Source organism: Urtica dioica, chromosome 8 (assembly GCF_054948205.1).
Source record: "Urtica dioica subsp. dioica isolate 48M chromosome 8, U.dioica_male_clone48M_v1_H2, whole genome shotgun sequence".
Taxonomy (NCBI): Eukaryota; Viridiplantae; Streptophyta; class Magnoliopsida; order Rosales; family Urticaceae; genus Urtica; species Urtica dioica.
This window is the reverse complement of record NC_142763.1, coordinates 18,603,311-18,615,044: the sequence shown is the minus strand read 5'-3', so window position 1 is coordinate 18,615,044 and position 11,734 is coordinate 18,603,311. Positions and strand designations below refer to the sequence as shown.

General features: G+C 36.9%; 1 protein-coding gene and 1 long non-coding RNA gene across 2 annotated transcripts; both read left to right on the top strand.

The window, feature by feature from the left end:
• Positions 1-423: 423 nt before the first annotated feature.
• LOC149388494 (uncharacterized) lies at positions 424-2,378 on the top strand. The gene is made up of 4 exons (XR_016300485.1): positions 424-713; positions 833-987; positions 1,472-1,600; positions 1,986-2,378. It is a non-coding gene; the product is annotated as an uncharacterized LOC149388494 (long non-coding RNA).
• Positions 2,379-8,248: 5,870 nt separating this feature from the next.
• Positions 8,249-9,470, top strand: LOC149388493 (uncharacterized). The gene is made up of 2 exons (XM_089622446.1): positions 8,249-9,193; positions 9,438-9,470. The coding sequence occupies exons 1-2, from the start codon at positions 8,249-8,251 to the stop codon at positions 9,468-9,470; spliced, it is 978 nt and encodes a 325-aa protein (XP_089478572.1).
• The last annotated feature ends 2,264 nt before the right edge of the window (positions 9,471-11,734 follow it).

Genomic DNA, 11,734 nt, shown 5'->3' with positions numbered 1-11,734 from the left:
CAATTAAAAAAATATGGAATGTAATTAGACAAAATAAATTTGTTTTCCTATTGCATTTTCCAAAATATAATATTTTTAGACTTTAATTAAAATGTAAATTTTGTAAAATTTTAACATAATTCATATATTTTCAATGTTACTTGGCTATTTACATTACTGTTATATTTGATTCAAAATGAAAATTTTCAACATCAAACTTTAGCTACGTAGTATTTTGTTTTTTAATACACAGCCCCATTTTTTTAATACATTTTATTCAAACTTAAAAATTTCAACATCAAATTCTAGCTATGTTAGTATTTTTTTTTTTTTTAGTTTTTTTTTTTTTATACATAGCTACTTTTTTTTCAATTTTGATTTTTAATTTTAATACGAAATTTAACCCAAATTTTATTGTTGTAATAGGCCCATATCTTGTCAAACATCAGATAAGAAATGGTATTTTATCGCTTGTAAACAGCGATCCAAAAATACACTTCTCTTTTACACGGTTAACAATCTTTCTCTCCCCAAAGATATATTTGCTAGGATTTCGTTGAAATCGGGTTGCTCGATCTTTCTTTTCGATAGTTGTTCTGATTTCTTTTCGACGGTTATTCTGATTTGTTTGATCCCTTTCTCTTTTTCCTTATTTATTTACTCGCATAAATGAAATCCAGAAAAATGTACAGCAAGGCAAAGCGGAAAAGATGACTGACCCACACGTCGTCAAGGTTAGAAGCCCATCATCTTCTTAATCGAAAGACTCGAAACCCATTTTTTCCTGACTTTTATTTATTTATTTATGTACCGAATCAATGTAGCTTTCTAGTAGAGTTCTTTCTTATTCCAGGACTCTCCACACTCTTCTCTTGTTCTGTGTTATTATTACACTTCCCTAAGCTTTAGTGATTGTATCCACAACCAGATCGACACTTCTTCTGATCAAAAGCTCATAATCTTCCGGTCAGCCGATTCCCGATACCTTCTTCGGCCTATTTATTCAAGGTTTGATTAAATTTGAGCAGTTTATGTTGTTGTTGATGATAATACAATAGGAGAATGATTATTTGATTGATTTTTTATCATCATTATTACTGGACATGAGATTCAACGCTGCTAGTGCTATAGTGTGATTAGCTGAGCTTGTAAATAAGAGATTTTTAAAACAAAGTGTTTGATTGAATCATAGCTAATTTTTTTAATCAAATCAAATATACACAAAAGGTAGGTTACATAGAACTTTTCATATTCCAATATTTGAAGATTAGATATGGTTTTTTTTTTAAGAGAGGAGATTAAATATGGTTATTTATTATTTTGGTTCAAAAAAAATTCTGCTATTTATTATTTTTTCCTCTAAATAATGGACGATGGTCAACAAACTTGCTTTCAATTCGAGCATCGAGTTGGTTTTACAAGACACTAATCTTCTAACTGTGGAATCACACCCTTTCCATCTCCATGGATATAACTTTTTTGTGGTTGGAAGCGGAGTCGGTAACTTTAACTCCAGTAAAGACCCGGCTTAAGTTCAACTTAGTTGATCCTCCTGAAAGAAACACCGTTGGAGTTCCCACCGGTGGTTGGACCGCCATCAGATTTAGGGCTGACAACCCAGGTACTATTTATTTTTCATTGTCATTCATTAAACCACGATTAATCATGCAAACAAACAATTTTTTTCACTTATTGATTTCACATTCCAAATACAACTCTTATACATGCCAAATAATATTTTAAGAATAAAAAAGTCAATTATCTTTGAACTTTGCTGATTAGAATTAGATAACCTAAATTAATATATAAATTGTAAAGTATATTTTAATCTGTTTTGATGAATGATTAGCCAAAATTGACTTTAGCTAACAATAATAACAGTCGCAAAAATACTTTTCTCCTTTCACTCACTCACCTATGGAACCCTTTATTTATTTTTTTGTCAAAATGGGGAGGAGAAAAATATTTATATATCTGTGGCAATAATTGATGGTAATTATTTGCAGGAGTGTGGTTTATGCACTGTCATTTAGAGGTCCACACGGGTTGGGGTTTGAAAACAGCATTTGTAGTGGAAAATGGGAAAGGCAAAGATCAATCTGTTTTGCCTCCACCAAAAGATCTCCCACCTTGTTAAGGACATTAAATTTGGGTGAAAAAAAAAATTAACAAATCTCCCAACCGAGCATTATATACATGTACAATTAATTCCTGCTTGTTTCATTTTGAATTCAATCCGAGATTTATACAAATTTGATTTTAAAGAAGAAAATGAAATTGTATTTTCATTCTTTGTAAAAGTGCCTAATAAACCCATGCATTTCGCGTGATGTTGTGGACCACTGTGTGAATGTAATGCGGTGGTTGAGTTTGTTGACAAGTTATATTAACATTGTTTCTTCCATAGGTCTTCCATGCTGCAATATTCGTATACCTTTGTATTTGCTTCGTTCACGTTAGGTCTCATAAATGTTTGACTGCAAAGCAAAGTAAAATTTTAAAGGGATACGTAAATGAAAATGTAATGCAATGCACCAACCCCTATATTTATTGTTCTTCAACACGCAAGTCATCGCAATTATTGATTAATTATTTAGAAAATGAAAATTGATAAAATGAAAAATGATTCATGAGATGAGACTAATAACGATTAATTTTTTAAATGAATTATTATTTTAACTTAGTGTTTAGCATATGGTGGATGTTAACTCATAAAAATATTTTTTACAGAGATTTTTGTCCTCGGAACAGCAACTGATTTATTTATCCTATAGTGATCATTACAACAAATCATGGAATTAAGGTAGAATAAATGCGTTTGTATTTATTGATGATATCAAGGAATCAGCGACGACATAGCGAACCAAAAAAATCATATAAAAAATTGTAAAAAAAAAATCATATTAAAAAGTTTGTTAATTCACAGTTCTTTGACATTATTTGATCGATCATGCGCGGCAATCAAATAATGTCAAAAATCTAAATAAATTATGTGATTATTTGGTGCTATATTTTATGAAATCTATGTCGGTATATAATTTCAAAAAAATTTAGGAAGATTCATTTTATGTTTAAAAAATTTGGCAAAATCTTAAGCCGTGAATTTTTTTCCCTTTAATGTTATTATCGAATCTCGATCACTTTACCATCGATTATTTAGTATAGTGACTAGAACAAAATAGATCACTAAACATGATTATTTTGTTAACCCTTCTTTATTTATTTTTTTTTTTTGCTGCAGCTAAAACCAAGTGCTAATTTTCCTCGAAATATTGATCGTGCGAAAAATTCACTCGGTTCAAACACGCCATCATCGGAAGCTGGATTCTCGAGGAACGAGATTTGCCCTGAAGGAACAGTTCCGATATACCGAACAACAAAGGAGGAAAGAATTAGGGCAAGAAACATAACAAGACAATTGTTTCGCAAGATTGGTCAAAACCCTAATACTGTCGGTCCGAATGACCATGTAATCAATCGGCACTTATATATCCACCTACATAATTTCATATTTATTTTCTTTTTAATGTCCTCGTTAATGATTTTTTTTTTTCAGGAAGTAATGATCAAAATAAAGAAAGACGTAAAATTGAAGTATTTCGTAGCCCTTGGATCAACTTCGATATATAATCTCAGCCTTATACCACATCACATCAGGTACTTCGAATATTTGGGTTGAGGCTGGTCCTGTGGACCGGGTTAATTCTCTCATTGCTGGAACAATCGTAATATATAGATATCTATCTTCTCATTTTTTCTAATTAATTCGATTTTTTTTATCATTATATATTAATAATATGTTACATGTTTTAAAATATGATTATATGACATGCAGTTTTTTCTTTTAGGTTTCACCAACACTAAACGGTGATAGCAAACCTAGATTGTTTGGATTGGACGGTAATTCAGTATACTTTTTTTTTTTTTTATTAATCCTAATGATCTACAATTTGTAATAAATTTATGTGAATTTATTTAGGCAGATAATAATAAAGAGAAATTGCCCTATTTGCCACTCTTTTGATAACTTTTTCCCACATTCCACTAAAACCTTAATTTGTCCCAAAATGCCACTAAGACAAGTGTAAAAAGTCAAGTTTGCCCTTCACTATCTATTTTCTTTACAAATTGGCATCTATGTTTACTCAGCCATTTTCTCCCGAAATGAAGACCGATTAATACTCAGTCAAACCCATCTCTTCTCCCGTCCATCTCTTCAGTTTGTCTTCCTGATCTTCTCTCTCTCTCTCCCTCACTCTCCCGCATCTCGTCCAACCTGAGAAAACTCGTGAACACAGCTCAAAAAATTCGTCGGAGGAGCTCAGTTATCGTCGTAGGAGCATTCCGACCCAAAAAAGAGAAGTTGCAATCCACGAAATAAAACCCTAGGTTCGTTTTTTTTTTTCATTTTTCGGGTATAAAAAAAGCTTTTCATCTTGAAATAATGAAGTTTTTGTTGTTTAAAAGCATGGGTTTGTTATGGGTATGTTATGTGATTTTTGAAAAGAGAAGTTGCAATCCACGAAATAAAACCCTAGGTTCGTTTTTTTTTTCATTTTTTCGGGTATAAAAAAAGCTTTTCATCTTGAAATAATGAAGTTTTTGTTGTTTAAAAGCATGAGTTTGTTATGGGTATGTTATGTGATTTTTGAAGATGACGTTCATTATTTGTTGACATATATGTCAACAATGTTGACTTTAGATGTCAACAATGTTGACATAAATGCTAGTAGACAAGTTTGTTAATCTATATGGTTAGCTCTTTTATTTCATTTTCTCTGACAAGTTCACCTCAATTTGAACTGACATGTGACTGTTATGTTAATGCATTGTGATTAATACTTGAATCAGATTTTGTTCATTTGCTTGCATTACATGATGGTGAGTTTTTGTTCTACATTGCATGTTTTTGTGACTGTGAATCAGAGTGTGGGGTTTTGCTTAATGTTGGTGTGAACTTGTGAGATGGAAAGCCGTTGGAAGTCTTGTTGACATTAGATTTCAACAATGGACGTCAACTATTGACATCTGATGTCAACAACTAATGAACGTTGTTGACTCTAATATTGCCAAAAATATGCAGAAATGTCAGAAAAACGCTCCATTGAATCTCCGGTGACAAGCTATGACGACTTCGAGCCCCGAAAGAGAAAATGTTCTAAAAATGAGGTACATTTTGATGCCAAGCAAAGCTGATTTTTGGTTATTATTTTTTATGATTGTAGACATTCGTACCTATAATTGTAGACAGTTACTAAAATTGTAGTCAATTGATGTTAATAAGGCAAGCGGATCGGAACTCGGTGATGCACAACTCACGGAGTTTCAAATGAGCCAGGCTGAGTACATATGGTACTTGGATACTTTTTGTAGTGAAACTGAATCGGGTCCGATCACGTGTCTCGAAAGTGTTATGAAAGAAATCATCGGGGACGACTGGGAGACTCAGTTGAAGAAAAAAGGAGATTTTATGGAAGTTATGCCCAATGGGACACGACTGTTTATGCTGAAAACCCAGAGAGAGGACTTCGTAATATTTATATTTTTGTATGGGTTTTTGTATGACTTGAATGCTTGAAACTGCTTAATATGTCTATTTACACTATGTCTTATATATGTGTAATGTTGTGAATTGCATGTTATCATGGTTATCATGGTTTTTGCATGTTCCATCTCGCCGGTAATTTGAAGACTGCTTTTAAGGGGATTTCGAAGGATGTGAAGTGGAAATTATGGTCAACAATGAAGATAAACAGATAAGGAAATGATATGAGAATCAAGAAAAAAAAAACAATAAATTGTTGACATCTATGTCAACAATGTAGACATCATATGTCAACATTGTAGACATATGTGTCTACAAAGTAGACATCAGATGTCAACATTGTAGACATATGTGTCTACAATATTGACACCCGATGTCAACATTGTAGACATATGTGTCTACAATGTTGACATTAGACATAGATGCCACCATGACAAGTGTAAAAAGTCAAGTTTGCCCTTTTCTCCCGAAATGAAGACCGATTAATAGGTGAGTCTCAGTCAATCTCTCTCCTTCGTCCATCTCTTCTCTCTTTCTTGTCCAGTACATCTAGGTCTCAGTCTCTCTCACTCTCCTCATTCGACCATCTCTTCTGTCTCTCTCTTCCAGTCCATCTCTTCTGACTGTCGTCCAGATCCTCTCTCTCTCTCTCTCCCCCATCTCGTCCAAGCTCTCTCGTCTAGATCTTCTCTCTCTCTCTCTCTACCCCACTCTCCCCCATTTCGTCCAAGCTGAGAAAACTCGTGAACACATCTCAAAAAAGTCGCCGGAGGAGCTCAATTATTGTCGGAGCAGCATTCCGAATGTCAGCCCAAAAAAAGAGAAGTTGCAATCCACGAAATAAAACCCTAGGTTTGTTTTTTTTTTCATTTTCCGGGTATAAAAAAGCTTTTCGTCTTGAAATAATGAAGTTTCTGTTGTTTAAAAGCATGAGTTTGTTATGGGTATGTTATGTGATTTTTGAAGATGATGTTGACATATATGTCAACAAATAATAACTCTGTTTACTTTTTTGTACGCAGTGATGGGGGATATTTATTTATTATTCAAGCACAGTGGTACTTGGGTTTAACCTGGTCGGTATCACGAGAAAGGATCTTTCGGAATCGTGGTGTCGTACAACGTCAACTTCGCTAGTTTGATGCAAATCATTTACACGAACTTGCCTAAATCACCATGCACTCATACTGTTGGTGTTGCATACTCGATGGCTGGTGCAGTGCAGCCTGTTGAGATAACCAACGATGACACGCTCAAAGGTTTCTTATATTTGCGGAGAAGACGAGAAGATGACATAGAGAATTTTCAATTGATATTGGAAGTAAACGAAAAACAATCGGGTCCCGATTCAGCAGGGATTGGATCCACTCCCAACAGCCGTGGTAGTGGTTGTGTTGGAAATCTACCTATAAGAGTTTCCGACATGCCATCTATAGCCGAGGAGGAGGGGTGTGGTTCGGTCCCAACTCCTAATCAAACTATGGGATTAGATGAGTTTATGTTATTTGACGATGCGCTCTCTACCACCACAAAACTGTCCTCCACCACAAAACTCGCCTCCACCACCAGGAAACTTGCCTCCACCACCAGGAAACTCGTCTCCACCACGAAACTCGCCTCCACCACCAATGTCGTCTCCACTGCGAAACTCCCCTCCACCACGAAACTCGCCTCCACCACGAAACTCGTCTCCACCACCACGAAACTCGCCTCTACCACCAATGTCGTCTCCACTGCGAAACTCCCCTCCACCACGAAACTCGCCTCCACCACGAAACTCGTCTCCGCCACCAGGAAACTCGCCTGCACCAGTAAACTCGTCTCCACCACCAGGAAACTCGCCTGCACCAGTAAACTCGTCTCCACCACAAAACTCGCCTGCACCAATAAACTCGCCTCCACCACAAAACCCTAATCCGCCGGCACCACGATCTCCTCCACCACCACGCAACTCCAATCCTCCACTGTATTCGTCGCTGAATTCACATAGCGTCCCAAGTTCATCTACTAGGAGCGGTGCAGACGATGATACAATTGTTTTGGATGTCCATTCTCCTGTATATATTGAGCTTCACGCACTGTATGATAATAAAAAGGCTTTACAAAAACACTTGATGTTGTTCGCTGTAGTCAACAACTTCACATATAAGACAAAGAACTCCGACAAAAAATCTCTGCACATTGTTTGTTCGGGAGAGGGCTGTAATTGGTCTGTTCGAGCTGTGAGAAAGGAAAACACGCCCATATTTCAAATTAGAAGGTAAATTGTCTTTATGTTCCATACGTTCTCTGTCTGTTGACTTCTCTTCTTATTTCTAGTTGATTTCTACTGTTGACGTAGATGTCAACAAACAAAAAGCAGATTGTTGCAGATGTCATCATATGTCAACAATGTTGACGTCTCATGTCAACATTGTTGGAGACGTCAACATTGTTGAAATGAGACGTCAACATTGTTGACATGAGACGTCAACATTGTAGACATCATATGTCAACAGTAGAAATCATATGATGTCAACAATGTTGACGTCTGTGTTATAATTCTAAACTTTTTCCCCGGTGATACTCATGGAAGTTTCATGTTTCAGGTTTGACAAAGACCACAGCTGTGCCTTACACGTAAGGCAAGGACGTCACCCGCAAGCAACGAGTGAGCTAATTGGAGAGGTTGTAAAGCACAAGTGTATTGATCCAACGACGGGTATGTGCAGACCGAAATAGATAATGAGTTATATGCAAATGGACTACGGTGTTTCCATGACTTACAAAAAAGCTTGGCTGTCCAGAGAGAAGGCACTAAAGTCCCTCTACGGTAGCTCGGCAGATTCGTACGCGTTCTTACCTAAGTTAAGGTACATGATCGAGACTAAGAATCCCGGTTCTTTTTTTGACCTAGTCACTGGTGAGGGCGGCGTATTTGTCAGTTTTTTCATGGCACTCGGCCCTTGGAGAAGTGGTTGGGAGTACCTTAGACCTGTGATTATCGTTGATGGTACCCATTTGAAGAACTATTATAAAGGAACGTTGTATACAGCGTGTGGGATGGATGGAAACAAGCAAATATTTCCGTTAGCCTATTGTGTTGGTCCTTCAGAATCTAACGAGGCGTGGAGTTACTTCTTCGCCAAATTGAAGGACGCATATGGGGAACGGGAGAATCAAGTATTTGTATCTGACAGACGCGCTGGCATAATCAATGGCGTGAGGACGGTATTTCCGAATTGTTATCATGGTTTTTGCATGTTCCATCTATACGGCAATTTGAAGACTGCTTTTAAGGGGATTACGAAGGATGTGAAGTGGAAATTTTACGGTGCCGCAAAGGCATATACGATGAGTGAATGGGAAAGTTACATGGTCATGTTGGACGCTGAAAATCCGGAAATACGTCGATACTTGACAAATGATGTCGGGAACCATAGGTGGGCACGGTTTATGTTCACGGAGAAAAGGTACAGTATCATGACGAACAACAACGCGGAAGCATTGAATGCATTAAACGTAAAAGTGAGACAGTTTCCAGTTGCAAAGTTGATGGATTGGCTAAGAGAGAGGAGTATGAAATGGTTTTATGAACGTCGAGAAGCTGCGGAAAAAACACAAACGATTCTGACAAAAGAATACCACGGCAGAGCGGACAAGTACATTGGATATGCTGTTCGAATGACTGTAAGTGTTTAATAATCGTTGATATGTGTAATCTCATGTCAACATTGTTGACATCTAGAGGTCTACATTGTTGACATTAATGTCAACATTGTAGACATCAGATGTCTACATTGTTGACATCTATGTCAACGATATAGACATCTATGTCTACATTGTAGACATCAGACGTCAACATTGTTGACATATATACGTTGTTGACTTCATTGTTCATAACTATATCTAATCAACCTTTTTTGTATAATAGGTCAGCCATCTTCAGTCAACGAGTTTGAGGTAGTAGACAGAGAGGGGGTCGTATTTGCCGTTAATCTAGATGATAGAACTTGTTCCTGTCATCGATGGCAGGCGCATGATTTTATTTGTCCACACGCAATCGCGGCTTGCCGAGTTCGCAACCGTCCAGTTGAGAACTTTATTTCGAAGGTATATACGACAGAGTATTTGCGGGCAACCTACGCAGCTGTACATCATCCTCATGGCGACATTTCGAGTTGGGATATTCCCCCTGAGGTGGAGAATATCCGCGTTATTGCGCCTCTGCACCAGGCACGTGCCGCCGGTAGGCCAAAAAAGTGAAGAATACCCTCTCAAGGAGAGGATGTTATTAGGCGCAAGTGTGCGCGTTGCGAGGAAATTGGTCACAATCGTCAAACTTGTAATAGTGCAACTCCTTTGACCTAACCTCCTTTGTCAACCTTTTTTTGTTGATTTCAAAGAATTGTCTACTTTGTTTGTGATTTCAGATATTATATTATCGTGTACTTTGTTTGTAATATCAGATATTATTGTGAGTTCATACTTGTTTGGTTTTGTGATTTCAGATGTCAACAATGTTGACATACATGACAACAATGTTGATATGTATGTAGGTCAACAATGTTGATACTCGGATGTCAACATTGTTGACATCTGAGTATCAAACATTGTTGACATATCTATGTACACAATATCATAATAAAGTACATATATAATGAAACTGAGATTAAGTTAAGGTTTTACATACCATAATCATTAAAGTACCATACTTTTTACAAAAGACTAAGATTAAGTTAAAGTTTTACATACCATAATCATTAATGTACCATAATTTTAACAAAAACTGATACTAAATAAATAAGAGTTTATGAATCAATTTAGCTCATTCATCCTTGTCGTTGTTCGATTGGGCCTCTCTTGCAATTTTCACCGCCCCGTGTCGGTAGAGGTCGATGGTGTACTTTTGTCGGTACATGGCGATGTCATCTTATTTGATTGTCGACACATCAAACCCATGAGTCATAAACTCAATGGCCTTCACGATAAACATGCCACAATCGCCGCTGTTCCACAAAAATAAGGTATTAGACAATTAAATTTTTGTATTATTCGTAATATTAAACATGTAACTATGTACGTACCCATTTCCCTGTTGTGGCATGTTGGCAGCAGTTCCGACTTTGAACTTGGCTGAACTGGTGTCTTCAATACCCAATCTATCAAATGCATGAAGAAAACAAAGAGCTAATGGGATGAATTCAGCCAGTTTTTGCACGTGGGACGTCACCATTTGCCTATGGTATTTGTTTTCGGACATTGAATCGTATATTGTAATAGACCGCTCCCGAATGTTCACAAGTAGAAGGAGCCAGTGCGACCTATCAGCGTGACAAACAGGCACGTATACGACATCAACGTCCACCCACGGCGATGAGTGCTTCAAGGATTTGTTTGTGGCAGTTATGTAGTCCACGATACGGGACTGATTTGCCCAATCAAATTCATCCTTGTTCTCACACTTTACCCACGATTCATATCCATGGATACAATAGTTGTGAAAGAAGGCGTTCATTATTGTGAACGACTCTTTTAGTTGACCCAACCACCGCTTCTTCCTAAGGTAGAATGATATAACATCGACATGCTGCAATTACAATGAATAGACATGTAAGCATGATATAGATAGGATGACATCAGATAACAACGTTAGATGTCATAAGATGTCAACAGTGTTGACATCAGATGTCTAGATAGTTGACATCATTGTTGACATCAGATGTCTAGATTGTTGACATCAGATGTCTACAATGTTGACATCAGATGTCTACATTGTTGACATACGATGTCTACATTGTTGACAAAATATGTCTACAATGTTGACATCAGATGTCTACAATGTTGACATCAGATGTCAACAATGTAGACATTTGATGTTAGGGATCAAAAAAATCATACAAATAAACTGATAGAGAAAGGATTTACCTGATCGGAGAGCCACTCTTCGGGCGTCCACATCGTGTAGAAAAAGGATTTTGATCGCACTTCAAGTTCCGTGAAATTCCACCGCCACGGCATTTTGTCTTCCTTTTTCGAGTACCAACGGCCTTCTTCGTCCTTACTGTTCCTCACTCCAATCTTCAGCCATGTCTCCATTATAAGAACGTCTGCAAGAGAAGTTGGATCTAAAGGAGGAGACAGCGGAATCTTTTGTACCCGATCGACACCTTTTACCAACTTCATAAATGGCCTTGGGACTTGAGTTGGAGTGTATTTTTCTGGAGGTCG